Source organism: Vitis vinifera, chromosome 7 (genome assembly GCF_030704535.1).
Source record: "Vitis vinifera cultivar Pinot Noir 40024 chromosome 7, ASM3070453v1".
NCBI classification, from domain to species: Eukaryota; Viridiplantae; Streptophyta; class Magnoliopsida; order Vitales; family Vitaceae; genus Vitis; species Vitis vinifera.
This window is the reverse complement of record NC_081811.1, coordinates 27224767-27245234: the sequence shown is the minus strand read 5'-3', so window position 1 is coordinate 27245234 and position 20468 is coordinate 27224767. Positions and strand designations below refer to the sequence as shown.

The 20468-nt window shown below is 35.3% G+C and overlaps 4 protein-coding genes across 5 annotated transcripts; 2 read left to right on the top strand and 2 right to left on the bottom strand.

The window, feature by feature from the left end:
• Positions 1-2495: 2495 nt before the first annotated feature.
• Positions 2496-3386, bottom strand: LOC104879940 (zinc finger protein GIS3). Its single transcript, XM_010654702.1, has one exon. The coding sequence runs from the start codon at positions 3384-3386 to the stop codon at positions 2496-2498; it is 891 nt and encodes a 296-aa protein (XP_010653004.1).
• A 3819-nt stretch (positions 3387-7205) lies between these two features.
• LOC100243978 (caffeoyl-CoA O-methyltransferase) lies at positions 7206-9009 on the top strand. 2 transcript variants are annotated; one of them, XM_002282831.5, is made up of 5 exons: positions 7206-7481; positions 7598-7677; positions 7781-7925; positions 8257-8388; positions 8479-9009. In XM_002282831.5, exons 1-5 carry the CDS (start codon positions 7389-7391, stop codon positions 8770-8772), a joined length of 744 nt encoding a protein of 247 aa, XP_002282867.1. In that variant the 5' UTR covers positions 7206-7388; the 3' UTR covers positions 8773-9009. The 2 variants fall into 2 exon arrangements, with proteins under 2 accessions (XP_002282867.1, XP_059594668.1); XM_059738685.1 differs by having other exon boundaries at positions 7307-7481; positions 8257-9009.
• A 1430-nt stretch (positions 9010-10439) lies between these two features.
• LOC100266310 (F-box protein At5g67140) lies at positions 10440-13756 on the top strand. The gene is made up of 5 exons (XM_002282845.4): positions 10440-10769; positions 10871-11017; positions 12135-12270; positions 13057-13155; positions 13403-13756. The coding sequence occupies exons 1-5, from the start codon at positions 10666-10668 to the stop codon at positions 13613-13615; spliced, it is 699 nt and encodes a 232-aa protein (XP_002282881.1). The 5' UTR covers positions 10440-10665; the 3' UTR covers positions 13616-13756.
• A 2495-nt stretch (positions 13757-16251) lies between these two features.
• Positions 16252-20045, bottom strand: LOC100261104 (PI-PLC X domain-containing protein At5g67130). The gene is made up of 8 exons (XM_002282849.4): positions 19569-20045; positions 19354-19476; positions 19131-19268; positions 18677-18775; positions 18267-18570; positions 17953-18176; positions 17783-17869; positions 16252-16805 (listed from the first exon to the last, which is right to left on the bottom strand). Exons 1-8 carry the CDS (start codon positions 19698-19700, stop codon positions 16626-16628), a joined length of 1287 nt encoding a protein of 428 aa, XP_002282885.1. The 5' UTR covers positions 19701-20045; the 3' UTR covers positions 16252-16625.
• Positions 20046-20468: the final 423 nt, after the last annotated feature.

Below are 20468 nucleotides of genomic sequence, written 5' to 3'. Positions count from 1 at the left end.
GGGGAAGAGGAGGAAGAGAAAGAAAAGCATGAGCAGCTAGTGCACTTAACGTAGCCTGACAACCCAAATAGTTTGAAATAGTAAATAAAGCAAGTTATTTTCAGCAATGGACTGCAACAAGAATGGAAAGAACAAAAAGAAAAAAAGAGAAAGAAAAATGCGTAAACTTGTATGTGCAAAAGGCCATCTTCTGTTGGGACTTCAAGAGATCTGCATAAGGTGTAAGTGCAGTGCCAGACTCTAATACAACTGTCACATTGTTTTGATGAATTGAATTTTGGTTGAGCAAAAAAGTTTTAAAACAAAAAAAAAAACCTAAAACTCCACTTGAATCCATCCTAATTATATGTTCAAAACCAAATCAAAGAACAACATCCCAAGCCCAATGAACTTTAGCTTACCTTTTTCTTGGTGTTTTCATTTACTCAACAGGGAGCAACAGTTATTGATGAGTCTATCTTATCATAAGGCAGTCAATCAAACCTTGCAAGAGAAGTCTATCTTACAAAAGGCACTGTTTTCAGAGTCTATTTTTCTTATAAAGAACACCCAGGGAAAAGGGCATTTATCATTTGCAAACTAGTCCATAGAAAATGACTTTTTACGTTCAAACTAGTCATTCCTGCAGTTAAAAATTAGAACAACTTTTTAGTAATTTATTTGAAAATCAGTAACCTATCACATTGACAGGGAGAAAATGAACAATACTAGTTTTAGCAATTTATATGAAAATCAGTAACCCATCACATTGGGAGGCAGCCAAGGATTGAAACTGGAATTCTTTTAATATATGTCACCTCTTTTGTCTGTTCCGTGTTATCAAAAAATTTGGGGATCTTTGCTCCACAACGATTTCTTGTCCAGAAGAAAGGTTAAATCAATGGAAGTCAAGGCTGCAGCAACAAAGAATGGAATATCATGACAATTTGCACATAAGGCCAGAGAACCTTTTCTTCTGACTTCAAGAGTTCCCTTTAATTTCTTGTGTAGTCATAGTCATCTCAATTGCCCCATGGTCATGTAGTTCTGATCCTAGGAAAAAATTTCTTTGGAATGCACCTCATCCTTCTCCTTTTTCTTTTCCATTCCCTATTTTCTTAATTAGTTCCTTGACATTGATGTTTCCACGTCCTAATTGCACAAATCATGAATAGTTGTTTCCATGAATTTTCTTTTCACATTAATTGTAATAAATCATCCTGGATCTAGCTCTTATATTTCAGCTAGTTTTTCCATACTAGGTTCGCAACCCAACAGAATTCCAAGGCCGTGGCGGCACTATAAAATTTTGGGTTGGCTGTCATTTGATTATCAAGCTCTTGTTTGCTTTGATACACAAATGATGTTTCCATTCATTTATTTATTGTGATTGCCACATCATTGGTAATACATATGGAAGTAAACTTTTGGAGAAATTGTCATCTTCAAGCTATTTTCATTACTATGCCAACATGCCCTGCTAATTTGGTTAAAGGTTTTACTCATGTTGTTCTTAATGTAGGTGCAGAGTATTTGTGGTATTAACGCTTGGCTTTGATTTCATTAAGGCATATATAATTTGTGATGTACAGCACTAATGATGGCATATATTTCAGAGTCATACTAGGGTTACTAGCCACCAGGCTGTCGAGGATGAAGATCATGAGGACGACCCGCATGATGACATGCGTCTTGACATTGATAGCATCTCATATGAGATAAATCCACTCAGGATTTTGAAGGAAAAACATTTACTAACATTTTTTGGAAAAATACTAAAGCTATGTTTTGTTTTCGATTAGTGGATTAAAAAAAGGGAGAGAGAGAGAGAGAAAGGGTAGAAGGGGTTGCGGCGTAAGGGTAATTTTGAAATAAATTTAAAAACAAGAGCATGAATGGAAAAAAAATTTCTCTATTTTACACTTAAATTAAAATGATAAAATTAATTAAAGTTTCAAAAAAATTGATTTTTTGGGGTGGCGTATGATTGCATAATGCCCCCTTTTTTTAATGAGATTACATCTCCCTTTAATAATAGACATAAACTAGTTTTTTTCTTAAATATCTTAGTTAAGTGAATATTTTCAATTTTTAAAAAGAAAATCATTTTGAACACAAAGGCAATTCAAATTTTCAAAGTTTATGCTTGATATTTTCTCAAATCTTTGTGAGTAAACCATTACCATTTCACACGAAGGGGTCTTCAATCTCTCACACGGATTTGCCATTACTAGCTAGACCAATCTAAGTCTATAGGTTATTCAAACCAAGGAGTCACCTACAAACCACATGATTAAATAAACTCGAACCAAATCAAATTAGGAGATTCTAGATTTAATAATCAATTTGCCTCATTGAATATATATATATATAGTAAATAAGTATGTATACTTATTTTTCATAGGAAGACGCATTATTTTCCATAAAATAATCATGAGTTGGAATACAAGAAAAAAATTCTCAAAGAAACACCAGACATCAACCATAGCAATTTAGAATAGGAACAATGATCAAAGCTAGAGAGACAAATCTAGATTCAGTCCCCCTGGTTGATCATCTTCCTTATGGCCCCCTTGCCAAAGATTACCACCTCCACTTGTCTTGTTAGCCAAAATGCTGGAGTCATTACCGTTTGAATTGGAACCTCCAACAAGGCTTGAAATTGCACCACCACCACCACTTCCCTCAATCGTAGAAGAAGGCCCTGCAGGAGCTCCAAATCCACTACTACCACCACCGTGGATTTGAAAATCCTCCCTTCTCATTCTATGCTCAAAAGATGATTGTGGGCTCATCATGGTAGGCTTAAGCCACCCACCATGGCCAAATTGGTACCCAGATGGCGGCGGCGTCATCCATGAGTAAGGAGGCTTGTGAATCATAGACTCCATCCTCACCCCAAGTGACCTATTGAAAGAGCCATATAAAGGGACGTGTGGGATGCTTGAATAGGTATAATAATGAAAGTGTGGATGTCCAAAGCCTGGCATATCCATACCTTGTCGCCTTTTTGCCATTGCACGCTCTTGTTTATGTGCATTTTGGTGTCCACCCAGTGCTTGTGAAGTGGAGAACTCTCTCTTGCAGAAATTGCAGGAAAAAACCCGCCTATCGGATTGTTTTTCACGTTCCATCATCTTCGTTTTCGGTGAAGAAGCCATGTTGAGAGAGTTGCAGAGGTTGAGTTCCACCGTAGAATCGTCATTGGAGAGTCTTAGATCAAGCAAAAGGCTTGAACCCGATTCGGATTTTGGCTCTGCTTCAGAACCCTCTGCAATAACTTTTCCTTTTCCTTTCATCTTCAACGTCTTCGCCTTTTCCCCATCCTTGGATGGAGTTCCCTCTGATGTTGCAGAGCTGCTAGAAGCCTCTGAGGTACATTGATGATCTACTTCAAGTTCTTCCATGGCCTAGAGGTTTTAGATTTGAAAAGAAAATGGAAGAGATGATAACTTTATAAAGACGTAAGTGAACTCTAAAATCTTCCCTGCATGGAAACATATCCTGATGTACAATTACTGCAATAAGTTATATTAGTAAATTATCAAGGAGATCACCACCATGTTGACAATGTAATTATTCCTACAATATTATCAATTACCATGTGAGGGGGGTAACGAGTAGTTCAAATTTCTTAAACAATAAGTAATATTAAAAGGTCACTTGAAAGTGAAAATTATGATAATTATTCTTATTTTTCAAAGTAAAATATATATATATATATATAGGATTACTAACCATTCGGACTTCACTTAGGCTAATCGTAGCATGCAATTAATATTAATTGAGACTGATATTCGGAATGAGTTGACCCTCATGAACCATACGAAAGGAAAACATATTTGATAACCCAACTTTCATAATATTTTTTTATATTTTTTTAAAATACAAATATTTTAGAATAATTTAAAAAGAAAACATAATAATTATCTCATCTTAAGAGATAATTTTACTTTTCTACCAAAATTATTGTTAGTTATTAGAAAGGACGGCAAGCTACACTTGTAAGCACTTAATCCCTTGGTTTGGTCATATGTTCCATAAAAAAGTCTGAACAAAAGTAACAGACTTGTTCAAGGCTTCAAGCAAGCACAAAAGGTAACTTTTGCTAGCATTTCTCTATTGGTGCAAATATGATTTGAGATTTGATTTTAAAACTTTTGAGTCCAAGAAAGGGAAAAATACTGATCAAACTCTAAATCACTTAAAAGACCTTTTTGTGATTTCAACATGAATGCTTATCCTCTTCCTACGTTTTCATAAAAGGTATGAAATCAAAATTATGGCTTAAATCGCATTCCATTATTTTAGACTTCAGTTTTACAATGAGGTTGGAATCTTATTTTCCTAAAATGTAATCAAATAGCTCATTTTTATATATCCTTTTAAGATCAATGTTAAACATGTGTTTGAAATTTTTATGGTAAGCTTCTAGAAAGATTTTCTAGGATTCAAAGCTTCTAGAAAGTCCATTACTAAAAAGTTAAAACAAAAGGTTTATTATTATTATTATTATTATTAGAATTACATGTGTTTAGTTCATTGTACATGCCTAACTAATATTTATCATCACAAAGAGAGATCGATGCGAATTTCTTAGACTTCCATTAAACTACAAATAGCCAATAAAATTTCTATGCATTTAGAGGTCCTTTAATTTACAACTTGTACATTGTTCCAAGTAACTCTAAAAATTGAAAGTTTCTCTTCATATACGTACATAATACACTTCATTTTTGTTGTGTCAAGCCAATGAATTTTTAAATCAAATATATATTCTTTTATTAGTTATTTATTTATTTACCCATCAAATTTTGAGACTTCCATTCAAAGGATTATGATATTTTACATTGATTTTTCCTCTATAAAATTAATGATTATGAAAGGCCCTCATTTTCAAGATTTGCATTAAATTTCATCTTGCTTACAAAATAAGCAGAGGGAGTGAAGAGGTATTGATTTTTTTTAATCCAAATTTTTATTTTCAATTCTTCTTTAATAATTATTAGAGAATGAAAAAGATACAATAATTAATTTTTAATGCAAAAATAAATAAATAAAATAAAAATCATCCACAAAGTCTCCCACATATTATGTAGATATAAAAATCATGGGGTCAAGGAATGTAAAACACAAATCCATTTTCAAAAGAAAATGCATATAGATTTATATGACAAATGCTATCTCTAAGACTTGCTCCCTACTAACTACACTAGTCTTCACTTTCGCAATGCAGCGCCATGTGTACTCCCATGAATAAGAAAACCAAACAATCAAGAGTTTGGTCTGATTTTTCCAAAGTTTATATCAAAAGGTAAAAACTTTTATAATAAGGTATTTATAGGGAAAGAAAAATCCCTAGTGGACAATAGAATCTTCTCAAAAATATTCATTAAAAACATGGAAAGAAATATGTTCAAAATTCTAGAAAGTTCTCTCTCGAGTCTCCTCAAGAGTCTTGAGCACTTCCAAGGCTTAGTGCTTGAGCGCTTGATGCATGGATTGATAACTTGTGCATGTTTTTTAAAAATATGTTAGCTTAATTTATAAACCTAATGCTTATTTTATGTCATAAATTATTCTAATTAACCTTTTTCGAATCTTTTATACTTAACTACAATGTTTTCAAAATCGAACCAAACATTAAATTAAAAAATTTATTGATTTACGACTCACTAGTTAAATCAATGGTTGAACCGCGATTGAATCGGTGACATCATAAATATATAATTTATATTTTATTAAAAATGAAATAAATATACAATTTTAAATATATAATTAAAATTTTTAATAATATTTCATTTTTTATATTTGATATATCAAATTAAATGATAAATATAAATATAAATGTATTAATATATTAAATAGAATATGTATAATATTTAAATATAAAGATATATTTAAGATGAAAAGAAAATTATAATATTTAATTTAACTATATATGTATTTTATTATTTTAAAATTTATTATATTAATTAATTTATATTATTTTCATATTTATTATTAGAATTTATTATAAAAATAAATGTAGATATAAACATTTAAATCAAACTTGATATATATTTTTTACCATACCATTTATTGAAATGACATTGTAGCTTAGTGGTTCAAAAATTGAACAATATTTTGGGTGTTTCAGGTGTCGGTGGTCTCCAAAGTGACACATGGCATGGAAATATCGAACCATGGAATTTCGGCGATTTTTTGGCCTAGTCAATGCGAGCTTTCAGGACTCAAACTCAAAACAAAACGTCCAAACAGAGCCTTGGGTGACCACTGGGCACGTCTGCCCTTTGATTACATTAAGTGCACCAAATAATTATATACTAAAACTCATCATAAAAATAAAATATTAAAATAAATAAATTAAATATAATTATTTTATTTTTAAATTTCATTTAATTGGTCATCAAAAATATCAAAATTATCATGATAATTTTTTTTAACAAATTTTTCTTTATATATGAATTAAATATTAAAAACATAAATATTAAAAGAAATTATACATGTCCAAACAGGGCCTTGGAAGTGGCAGGTTTGGTTTGCTCATTCAAAGCTTTGATAATGGAATATGAGAATAGTAACATTGAAGAGGAAATACCACTGTTTAACAACGCAGAGGAGCAAGACAGAGAAAAGCAACATAGCAATTAAGGAACTGTTTGTTTGGGCAAAATCAAGAAAATAAAGAATGATAAATAACTTATATAAAGAAAATAAAGATTCATAAAAATTGTTTATTTTAAATATAAAACTAGAAAACGGTCGGTAAAATTTGTCTTTAGTTAATTGGGGAACAGTTGTACAAAGAATGACACGAGAATATTGGAGACTTTCACCTACTCCCACCAGTTATATTCTACCACGTGTCATGGACTTGTAGGGTGGGTGCGTGGGTATGGTCCTAACCCAAAAATTTGTCACCTAAAGAAATGCCGGACATTCAATTAAATTACACATTTGTGTTACATAGTATAAATTACTTTTAATCTATATATCCCAAGGATGAAAATCGGGTCTACTTTTTTTATCCGCACTCTACCAAAATTCCAACCCACGAAGGAAGCTTATCACGGCAATGTGGCGGTAGGTGAAGAGAAGCGTTGGCCACACATCAAGAGTCAAGAAGAGGTTGGTGAGCGGGTCCCAACCAAACCCATGCCAAATTGCCAATTCACCAACTCCACGGCTTTACTTTGTTTTTTTCTTTTTCTAGACGGGTTTTTCTCGAAACCTAAATGATTTGAATGAAGGAAATTTTATTTTCGTTCACGTAAAGTCCACTAGTGGTGACCAACTTCCACCACCCTTTTTCTATATATATGGACTCCCCTGTATCCTTCCATTTAGGTTGACCTGCCAAGTGAGAAAGGAGGAGGAGGAGGAGGAGGAGGAGGAGACTGAGAAAAATGGCTAGCAATCAGGAAGGGCAGCAAAACCAAGCTGGTAGACACCAGGAGGTTGGCCACAAGAGTCTGTTACAGAGTGATGCTCTTTACCAGGTAAAGTTCAAATCCATGAACAGCCATTTGCCATTGTTCCATTTCAAGCTATTTTCTTGGGACTGATGGAGGGTTTTTACTCTCTCTTTTGTTTTCTTTATGTGTGTATCATGTAGTATATACTTGAGACCAGCGTTTATCCCAGAGAGCCGAAGCCCATGAAAGAGCTGCGAGAGTTGACGGCAAAACACCCCTGGTGAGAGATGAGATTCATTCAACCTCTGTGTCTGAATTCATACTGGATTAATGGGATCAATAGGATGATGGTTTTAATGGAGCTTAAGAATTAATGATGACAGGAACATCATGACGACCTCGGCTGATGAAGGGCAGTTCTTGAACATGCTGCTCAAACTCATCAACGCCAAGAACACCATGGAAATCGGCGTTTACACCGGCTACTCCCTCCTCGCCACCGCCCTCGCTCTTCCCGACGACGGAAAGGTAAGAAAAAATCATCACCCATCAAGACAAAATCAAAGAAAAAACACTCTGTTTGGTTTCATAGAAAACCAAGGAAATGCAGAGAAAAATTTTGACCATTCACATTGTAAAAATTTCATAAGAAACTTGGAGTATTACATTATTACTATTAATGAAAAATTAAAACCATTTCCTTTTAATCATTTTTCAAGCAATTTCCTTCCTTGTACCTGGTTTTCCCTCCTGGACATAAACAAGTGGATTGAAAATTCAGTTTTACTTACTTTCCACGGTTTCTCACCAACCAAACAAGGCACAAATGAATAACGAACTTGTTGTTTAAATGATTCAGATACTGGCTATGGACATCAACCGTGAAAATTACGAATTGGGTCTTCCAATCATCGAGAAAGCTGGTCTTGCACACAAGATTGATTTCAGAGAAGGTCCAGCCCTCCCGGTTCTTGATCAGATGATAGAAGATGTAAGTACAATAATGCCCCTAGCCCACTCCAATATTCTCCATGCCTCATCTGAACAGAATTGTAATTTCAAAATTATCACCAAATTGCAGGGAAAGTATCATGGGACATTCGATTTTATTTTCGTGGACGCTGACAAGGACAACTACCTGAACTACCACAAAAGGCTGATTGATCTGGTCAAGGTTGGAGGATTGATAGGCTACGACAACACCCTATGGAACGGCTCTGTGGTCGCACCACCTGATGCCCCTCTCCGCAAGTACGTTAGATATTATAAGGACTTCGTGTTGGAGCTCAACAAGGCCCTGGCCGCTGATCCCCGGATCGAGATTTGTCAGCTTCCTGTTGGCGATGGGATCACCCTGTGCCGCCGCATCAGCTGATTACCCCCCACTTCATGGTTTATATTTTACATTTTACATTTTACTCTCCCAATTTAAATGGTTTTTCCCTTTTTGTTTCTTTCTTTTGGTTTTGGTGGGGGTGGTTGGGACTTGGGACTTGGGAAGAGATTATCTTGGAGGAGAAGACGGTGTTTGGTTGGCAGTGGATTCTAAGGCCTCTCAAGGCTTGGCCATGTTTAATTCTGTTTTAAAAAGCATATAAAATAATTTAAATTATGTTTGGTTTGTTATTTGTATATTAAATAGTTGGAAAATGGTCCGTCAACAAAAAATCATTATTTCCGAAGATAAGAACCAAACAGCCAATAATTGAGCTCTTTCCCTTTTGTTTTTAAGAAAAAATTGATGAATTGGATCAAAATTGACATATGAAAAACTTGTGGCTATAGGAGCCTATCATAATTAATTTTGATGACGGCCAAATAATTTTGCGGCCCATAGTTCTCCCTTTTTACTAATTAATATTTTGTTATTGAATTATATCATTTTTTAATGCCAATAATTAATCAATATTTTAAATATTTTAAAGATAAACAAACCTTAAATTTTAAAAAATTATTTTTGAAATATATATAAATCCATAATGCAAAATTACTTTTCATAAATTCAGTCTTTTAGAATTTGTTTGATTCTATGATTTAAAAATATTTTTATGTTTTTAAAATTTTATAAATGGTTATCATTTCTTAAAATCATTTTTTTTTAAATAAAGTGAAATTGATAATAATTTTAAAATAATAAGTATGAATTCTTTTTAGTAATTTTGAAAAACAAAAAAAAAATACAATTTTATTTGATCATATTTTTTAAAATTTGTTTTTAAAAATTGATTTTTATTTTTTAACTTAAAAACAATTTTGAAAAACAAATTTTAAAAAACATGGCTAAATGGCTCTTTTATATATATATATATATATATATATAATTTCAATAAAGGTGTTTTTACTTTTAAAAGGGATTTAAAATTGAATCAAAATCAATATTATTATCTTCAAATTTTTTGGTTTTAGCCAATATCAATTCACTTTTGTATTAAGATTTTGATGAAGAAATCAATGTAACCAACACTTGATTAAAATTGACATATAAAAATTTCATACCAATAGATACATAATTTTTTTGCCAATTAATTTTTTTTAAAAAAAATTGTCCTTTTATAATTTCTCCATAAAATATCAACTTTTTTATTTCTACCCTTCTCATATTTCTTTATTGGTTGCCTGCAAAATTATTTATCACTATTTCAATGATTAATTTTCTTAATATTTATATCGGTCCAATCACATATATGAATGACCACATGATAATGTAAGGTCAATGTGATTCCAAAATTCTAAAAAAACATTATAATAAACCAATCCCAAAGCCAACCAAATTGGACTAATTCCATTTCCTTCTCCAAGTAATCAAATGCTTTCATTTTTTGACATCGTGACCTCCATTCCTTGCCTAAACATTATTCTCACCTAAAAATAATAAATAAATAAATAAAATTGTGGTCCACAATCCATATTATCGAAAGTTACAAACCGACTGCAGGGAAAACATTAAATTTGTTTTTGCTGTTGGAAAATGCTTTTTAAAATAGAAAATAACTGACCTTTTGTTACAACTTACGACACAAAACAATAGGTGCATTTTAGTCAGAGAAAGTACACGTGAAAGAAAAGAAAGAGATGAGGACAAGGGACCATGTAAATTATGTAATTACGCAAGCGGTACATGGCAGATTCGTGAAAACTGAAGCCATGACGAGAAGATGAGCACATCCTCTCTCTTTCTCTCTCAGTCTCTGTTTCTGATTCTGTATATACATAGAGAAAGGGAGAGAGAGAATTGAGTTGTGTTTGGGTGGGGACTGGGGACAGCAGCATGGCTGGGAGAGAAGAAGGGGAAGAAGCAGAGATTGAGCGGCTTCCAATGGACCTGCTGGCTAATATATTTGTTATGCTCACTTCCTTCACTGATTTGGCACAGTGAGAATATGCTTTTTGTTGGTGGGGTTTAGGATTCTGATGATTTTCTTTGTATTTTGTGTTGACTTTGATGTTTGGGTTTGTGGGTATGTTTGTATCAGGGCGAGCAGTGTATGCAGGAAATGGAAGCAGGGAGTGAAGCAATCTCTGGGAAGGAGAGAGAGTCTGAGTTTTGCCGGCTGGCAAATGGATGATGACTCCATTGCTCGTCTCCTTCGCCATGCTTACGGCCTCAAGGAGCTTGACATGTCTGTTTCTTTCTCATTCTTGTTGCTTTTTCTTGCTTTTGCAATTTGATTGCCTGCTTATTATGGCTACTGTTTGTTTGTGGAATCATTGATTGTTTGGAATTGTGGGTGCCCTTTATTTTTCATTGGAATTTGAGGCAAAACCCTAGTGATAATTATTGAGGAGTGTTTGAATTTATGAGTTTCTGTGTTGGATTAGTGTTAGGTCAGGTAATAGACTGGGAAATTCCCAATCCTTCTTCTGGATTTCTGGGATCATTTTTCTCTTCAGAGGATGCCCCATGTCTGCAATGCAATTTTAGATAAGGATTGGGATTTGAAACAGGTCAATGACTCTTCATGTTCTGTTCTGTGTTGATGAATAATATAGGTGTGAATTTGGCTAATTTAATCCATAATCTTTAAAAGAAATGATGTGATTTTGGCTAATTCTATTGCCAACCCCTTTCATTAGAGAGTCAAGATTATGCATCCTTCGAAATCACTCCTAATGTACTGTAAAGAGCGGTTATTATTGCAGTTCAGAGTAATAAAATGTAAGAAGTGGGATTCTTAAGGAGTGTGAAGATTGGAAAGCAGAAGATGGATCTTTTTTCTTTTTTCTCTTTCCTTTTTTTGTTTTCCTTCTTTTGGTTAGCTGGGCATGAAGGGAGATGTAAATAGTGAAGGTTAGTCAACCAATCTTGAATATTTACATAGAATCAGCAGAAGTTCCTGGAATGCTGTCATACAGGCATTTTTGGTTGCACAATGGGGTATCTTCTATAGCATAGCCATTAGGGCAAAGCCTCTTCAAATAGCCCCAAGACAGCTTGATTCTTGAGATGCATTGGAGATGTAGGCAGCTTGATAATTGCGATTTCTATTTTTTCGGTTTTTTTTTTAACAATGGATACACAACCAAGTGTCAAGGATATTTTATTGGTTGTTTCATCTAGTTTTGTACTATAAAAGTCGGGTGTGCTGTGTTCTGCTAGCATTGACAAAAGATGTGAGAACCTTGTGCATGAAACTAGACATAGCTAGTTCTTTCATATGTTTTCACAATTTATCGGTATATGATGTGTATATTCCATATATTAATCAGTTCCTCATCTGTCTTATTGTATATTTTCAGTTCAAGAAGCCGCTGGGGTTGCCAAGTAACAGACAATGGACTGTACAAAATATCATTGGCAAAGTGTGTCAACAAGCTGACTTCAATATCATTATGGGGTGTGACAGGGATCACAGATAGTGGGGTTGTTCAACTGGTAAACGATCTTATCATCTCAAACACTTCTTAAAGTTATATAGATTTGATCATGAACAACCATTTCAAGCTCTGTTCCTTCAATTATCTGATCCTATTTGTTGCAGCTTTCTTCCATTACATTTAGTGACCAATCTTAGATATTAGTATTTGGTAATAACACAAAATCAAAATGATGTTCTAAATGTTAAATGAACTTCTCATGGTGAATGTTTCTTGAAGAAAAAGAGCTTATCTAAAGCTAGATCTCTGTTTATATTGGGGGTGTTGTACTTTGTGCTTGTGACTGCTCTAGTATTCAGTTTGGATGAGGGAATGCAGAGCTGCAGACATTCTTCTTAGACGATTACTGATTAGGCAGACCCTTATCTATACTGGATCCAGGACTTCTTAACAAAAGCAGTTGCATATATGTGTATTTAATTTTTTCTACTTGACTGATTCCCCATAGCAACTAGAAGAAAGAAGACAAAATCTAAGGATAATCCTAGGATGGGTTTCTTGTTGCTAGGAAGTTTCTAGTTAAACAAGATTAAGCAGGTTATTAGTTGTGACTTTTTCAAGTACATAGCACCAATTCATATCATGAGAGTTCTTTTCCCTTTTCATCATCCAAAACAGTACAATTTTTCTGCTTTGCAGAAGTCTACATTGTAAGTTCTTGACGTTGTCCATAATTCACGAATAATTCTCAATTCAAGAATAATGAATCTCTTTTCTTCCTTCACTTTGTTCTTAATTCAAGAATAGATTTTACTTGTTGGGTCGATGTTTCTCTTTTCCACAGATTTCAAGAGCTATTTCCTTGCAACACCTGAATATTGGCGGTACATTTATAACCGACGAATCCTTATTTGCCATTGCAGAGAGCTGCCCATGTTTGAAGGTCAGTTATCTGGAAAATTTGCGATCTGGTTTTTATTTTAGGCAGTAATTTAGACACCCCTGTGTCCTTCGTCATTATCACTCACGTAGTGGCGAGGAGCCAATTTTAACCATTGACTTCTTTTGCTTGAACACAAGACGTGATTGTTTACCAATATTGATCATGCCTGATCTAAGATTTATTCCCATTTGAGCCTACTTTTTTTGTTAATGGATGATATATACTTCCATGAACTGTTGTTTTCCAGACGATTGTGCTATGGAGCTGCCGTCATGTGACTGAGAATGGACTCCTAGTTCTTGTAAGTAAATGTCGGAAACTGCAGTCGATCAATGTATGGGGTACGAGAGTTCCCGTGGACTGCTTTTTCGCTTTGCTTGCCATCCGCCCGGCTCTTCAGATCAAGCCTGGAAGACTTCTGCTCAACGTTGAAAGGGTTTCCATGTGGCCTGTTCTCTAAGTTGCCATTTATACATTTGCTTTCCCAAATGTTTTCTGTACATATCTCTTTCAAGTTTCCATCATTGCATTTTAGCCCAATAAACAATGGGCTATTAAATTGATTTTAATTTATATAAATTCCATTAGTTTTTGTGTGCAAGTGGCAACCAGAAATGGATAAATGAGTCAATAACTTAATATTCCCCAGCCTGCTTCTCCTGGAAATGAGAAAGCAATGTAAAGGTTACCATGTTCTCTGTACCCAGAGGTAAGATCCTTTCCTGCTCCTAGGTTTGAATGATAAACCCAAGATTTTCATTGGCCAAGCCTGAGTTCTGAGGCTGAATCCTAAAATAAGTCTCTATCTCAAGAAGAATCCAAATAAGTTCTGATTTCTGTCATGGATACCTAAGAGTGTATTTGCAGTCCCATTTGAAACCCTGGGGGCTGGAATGGAGAATGATGAGAAGGGGAATAATAAATTCATTATTATGGAAATCAAATACCATTCTCATTAGGATTTTGATTTACTTTCATTCCCGTCTTATCTTCATTCATATACCCACATACTAAAATCAATCACCCTGCAAAATTCCACATCGTTCCCAAAATGGAAAAACACACCATCTGCCATTCCAAAAACACAATCTCAAAGTGAAAACCTTTTTAAAACAGCCTCCACACAAAACACAACGAACGAAATTGACCCATATTTGAATAAGAAAGGAAACCAGCAAATATTGAAATGTGGGAATACAATCTAACCCAGTAAATGAAGGGGGGAGCATCTCACCAGCCCTCTTTGTAGCTTTGGTGGATTTGATGCTTCGCCCCATCCATGAGGCAAGGTCTCATAGAGAATAAGACAACAGATAATGGGAGCACCTCTATATATATTATAACCAGATACTCCCCAACTACTAGTTACCATTACATCTCAACTACCCCAACAGAAAACCTGAAAGAACACAGATGAAAAGATGATCAGATGAGGAGAGAACACAATTGTAGGTGTATTATGTTTGACAATATGAATTTAGTTATAGCCTACAAATGAATGCCACATACCAAGAAAACTATTGCAATAACACAGAGTAACCATGGGGTCAGGGTGGCAAGTGGGTTATTGAACACTAGTCATGAGGAATGGTTAGACCTATACAAGTTGAGGTTATTATAGTCCTAGAGCAGCTGATTTTGTTTCCATGTAAATGACTGCAGCTTTAACAAGCACAGTAGATGACTGTGACCTATAAAAGAAAAGTAATAAATGAAATGGATGACAGGATTTGAAGAAAACAAGTCAAGGTGGGACCAACAATCGGTAGAATGTTAACTGTCCTGTATTGGAGTAGGTTTAACTAGCCTAACCTTGCAGGCAAACAAGCACTGGCATATAGCAAAAGTAATCTGCAGAAGGGAAAGGGTAATATAACAATTTGACAAAGAACAATATTGTTATTGGATCACTAAAGGAAAAACAGGTTTGACCATTTTCTATTCCCTGAAAGATGAAAATTAGAACAGGATTTGGCCAAATTTACATGGAATGCATCCTCTAAAAGAAACAATGTGGAATCCAACATTCCTGAAACAGTTTAGTTAATGTGGCCTTTGATACCAATTCGACTTCCAGCTTCATATTAATTTGAGAGAACATTTGCAGGAAACCATTTCTAATTAATATAAACCTGTAAGAAATAATCCTTGATCTTCTAAAAAGGTGTGATAGCAAGTGTCTTTCTAAAATTTTCTTTCCATTCACACAAGAACTGACAACTGGATAAGAAGCATATAGGTAATAAGGATGTCATAGTGCATGCTACATGCCACACTATTTTTCAAGCCAAATTCCAATATAACACACTACATTGGACGGACTCCGAAGCAGATATCCAGTATGCTCCTGAACAAACCCAGTGGTTAAAACCAATGTTGAACAGGCTACCATTAGTTAGTCAGGGGGGCCTGCACTAAAAGCTCCCTTCAAGTAAGCAAGCTTGGACAAGTTGCCCATGCTTGGGGCATCTCCCTAGGCAATTAGAAGATGCCTAGTATGTAATGAAGGTGGTCACCCTGTGACAAACTAGGCAGCTGCCTAGGGCTTTAGTAATCAGTTAAACACTGGATGACACTTGAAAGTGAAGCTTCACATCAAGAACTCTAAATTTTGAATACAAAATTCAAGCTTAACAACTACACATACCTTCCATTATCTGCAAATATTGTCATTCAAGTGATGAAGAATAACCATATATATGTATATATATATATTCTTGAGGCATAAGCAACTGGTATCATTTCTGCGCTCAAACAAAGCATCCCCCCCTCCACACCACACCCCACAATATATATATTCTGGAGGCAGAAGCAAATGGTATCATTTTTGCACTCAAACAAAGCATCCCCCTTCACACCACACCCCACATTTCTGCTCCCCATGGAAAGCACATGTTTAATCACTTCCTCAATATATTAGTCTAAAAATTAACATTTGACTATCTTTCAGTGTGTTATTCCTATGTAGTGGCACAAAACTCATTCATGTTCAACCAAAAAATACAAAGTATAAATCTAAGGTTTAATAGCAAATGAACTCCTAGAGTATGTAGGAGAGACTCATCACAGCCAAGGAATGGAAAAGGCATGCATCAATGCAAGAGAAGTGAATTTTTTTCATAAAGAAGCAAGAAAAGGGAAGTGGCAATTTATCTAGCACACTGCAACACTAGATCAACACAAAGTCATATAACAAAGCATACCTGAACCACTTGTTACAATGTTTAATCTCTTGGCCACTATCTACTTCACAATCCTGTGCAACTCAGATTTTGCCTCAATATGAGAGCTTTAAATGTTCTTGCCGGTTCAATCACTTTCCAAAACTCTAGCTAGCATTCCTTGACCTTCCACTAACTCAGGTGGGCATGCAGTATTCCTGTTCTGACTCCAAAATTTATACCAACATACTAGAAGTTCATCCAGATGGAGTAGCTCATAAATTCTTTGACTCTATTTATATGTTATAGTCATAATTGGAACACTAAAAACGAAAAAAACAACAAGAAAAAATACAAGAGATTCATAAAATGGATTGTCGAAGCAGATCCTGATAACTGCACAGATCCAGAAAAACTTCCAAAAGTATTGGGTGTTTGGGTTGTATTAGATACAGCAACATTCTTGCAAGTTCCAAAAGGTGCTCCTGCCTGCACAATCCCATCAAGAAGGTTAACTTTAGAAACAAATACCTAAAAAAGCACATAATTACAAAAATATGAGAAGGAGCCTTTGATCCATGAATTCCCAAGGATCCAAATTATCCTATAGAACTATTCAAACCATGAACACTATAAAAAAATGTAGAGATGTTGTGAACAAATGGAAATATCAATATATGACATGATCCCATCAAATCAAGTTTAGTTGCAGGATGTCAGAGAGGTTTTAAGAGTATAGATAACATTGGGAATGCTAAGGTTATGTTTCAATATTTGAAAATTTCTCAACATTTTGCATGTGCATACCCATGTATAACTCAGTATTTCAAGTTAGGCATTAGTTTAGATTCATGATGTAGATGACTTTTTGTAGTCTCAAATTATATTTGATCTTGACCAACATAGAAGGTGTGGGGTCAAGATTTGACATCTTCTGCAACTACAGGAAAGAACTACTTTTCATCATCCCATTTGCATGCAAGGGAGCAAACAGATAGAAAATAATTCAAAATTTGGCCACTAATTGTAACAAACTCTGGGTTTGCAGAGACAACACAAAATTGAGTTGATGCAAGATTGAGGTACAAAAATATTCAGCCACGAATTTGGAAACTGGGGAAAACATCAGAAAGAGTCATCAACTTAACATTTTTTAATTAGTTTCATAGTTTGTCAAAGACTTGGACAAAGAATTTGGATAGTTTGATGAAATTCAGACAAATAGGTCAATAATTGAAGTTTTCTGACCGACCAAACTCAGGTCCACATTGTCTGAATTACTTCAGTCAGCCCTGTGCTTTTAAATCCAAACAAAGTTACTTCAGACAAATAAAAATTGTGCCAGTCACTATGTGATTCAAAAATCATGAGACAACACTCTGAATGAAGCAAGAGCACAAACAACTAATATGACATGCAGAATCAAATACTAACAATCATCTTTGAGACAAGGAAAGAGGACAAACCTGGCAGGCAGCAACAGAGCTACAACCACACAATGTCTGGCCATTCATTCCATCCAGAACATCAAAAACACCACCACCATCACTCCTCTGCAATATGTTTTCCTTGGTTAAGATGCTTAATTGGAATATATTCTTGTATATGTTTTTATATTAAGTCCAAAGTTCAATACCATGTAAAAATTAACCGCCAAGAAGTTGGGCATCACATTCCCTGCTGCTTTGTAACAGGTACCTACCAACTCACCGACTGTAGCCGAATGCTCTTTGCAAGAGTCAGATTCAACTGGAAATGATGGGAAAGAATTCTGTAGAAAAAGAGACGCACTTTTCGAATTGAGTGGCCGTGATTCCTTTCTGTTTGGGCATGATCCTTGTACCACCCCACCATCTCCAGCTGAAATCCATTACATACAATACAACATTGATTATAGAAGAAGCTAATATAAACAAAATTATAAACATACAAGATTTGTTTAATACTTACGCTCATTTTCCACCATGTACCTCCATTGGTAGGCAATTCCTTCATCTGCTTCCTTTGAAGCAATAGAAGTGAAAACCAGAAGCCTGTGATTCTCTTGTACCATATCAGTCACGGTGGGCCAATCTTCACCCTTTCTTGGCATCTTAGAAACTGGAAACCAGTACTTGTCTAACCCAGCATTAGTGAACAAGTTTGTCAACCCTTTAGTAGTATGCACATAGTCCTCAATTACAATGGTCACAATTTCTGATGGGTTCTCACTCAAGAATGTTTCCACTTCCTTCAGAGTGTTAATTGCAGGTTGCTGTGAACATTCAGGTAAATACATTAAGAAACTAGTTTTGCAAAACCATGATATTTAAAATGCCATGAAAAAAAGACTAAATTGGACAAGATGAAGCATAGATTACAAAGGCTGTGAAGTTGTAACACTGCCCCCGAAATGAATGGCAGAGCCAGATATCATTCTCGAAGTCGTACATATCCAACATCAATCCTCTCACTCCATTCTAAAGAATACCAATCAAACATTAAGTCAAAATTAAAACAAGAAATTAGATCAAAAGCAAAAATGTTACTTCTCATTAACCGAGGAGAAACAGAATTCTCTCACCCTCCATTTGGTTGCCAAGAAACCTGAGGTGAAGAAAATGAAAACAAAATTTTGAGCCTCTCTCCCTTCACATTGATTTAGTTTCAAACCATAAACCTCACCTCAATTAAGTCAAATAGTTTTATCCGACTTAAGTTTCATGGTTTCCAGTATTAGGCTTAATTCAAATATTATTTTCCTAGGCATTCTCAGCAACCAAACAGAGCACATAAATGGGAATGGAACTTAGAAACAAAGAACAGAAGACACACCCTTAACTGATTAGTGACAGTGTCTTCTTGATTGTAAAACGTTATTCTCTGAACACCCGGCAGGGGCGGCGCATCAACAATGGAAAACGCATTGTGGGTCATAAGCCACGAGTACTTGTTGAAAGGCAACCCATTAATCTACGCATCGATTGCACAGAATAGCTCACACCCATCCTCAAATACCCAAAAGATCACCCAAAAAGTAAAAGGAAAAGAGGCTTACAATTGTAGTAGGGATAGTTGCTTGGCCTCTGGTGCAGATGGGTTGATTCTTCCCCATCGCAGGACAGTTCCCACAGTAGAGACCTGGCCCACAGTCAGTGGGCAAAGAACATGGCTCAAGAACCTGCCAATTCCCGAAATTAAGTACAAAATTCAGAAAGAGGAAAGCGAACTTGTACGGATCTTGAACACGTTATGTTATAGAGAGAGAAGTACCTGGCAATTGCGATTAGAGCAAGCAGCGGAATTGATAATCAAGACAGAGATGATAAGTAACAGAAGGAAGTAGCCATTTGGAATTGCAGAGGCTCTGCATAAGCTACGCTGGTCGGAGAAACTCGGGAACATGGGAACTGTACCAGAGAGAGAATCAAAGCAGCCTCTCTCTCTCCGTCCCAGATGAAAGCAAAAGAGAAGATTTGCTGAAAAAGGAGAGAGAGGGAGAGAGAGAGAGAGATAGCGTAAACAAATCACAACTCAACAGGTTTTTGTACATTAAACGCGGGCTTTATCACTTTCATTTTCTGTTTCTCTTTTCTTTTGAGCCCAACTCCCTTTTGTGAAGCCACCTCCAAAACGACGTCGCGTTAGGCAAAACCCCACCTGAATTATCCATCCCAAGCGTATTTAAATCCCCCTTTTTTTCTTTTCTTTTTTTGTCTCGTAGCTCTGCGTTTTGCCACTCTCTGGTAGGCTTCTGTGGATGCGTTTCACGTGGTGGGGCAGGTCATGGGTGCTACCGATGGCCACTTTGGGCTTGTGGTGTTTGATCATTTGCCTCTCGGACATTTACAATACAATGCAGCCCGTCTGATGCACAATCCTGGTAGATGTGTCATCGTCAACACTCAACCGTGACACACAATAGATTTGTTTCTTGCAATTAGCGTTAATTCCACATCACAAGCAACGATTTTTTTTCTTAACTCCAAACTTGTAGGATAGTTTGCTTGGGTCGGTTAAATGACACTGAGTATGAATTTAGCTCTCTAGCGATGCTTAAATTACGAGGGCACCAAAACTGTGTCAATCACGTCAGACTTGAAAATTAAGATGGTGTGACTTACCAACCCAAAGCTCATAAAGAGACATTACTCTTTTACCAAGTCATTGCAC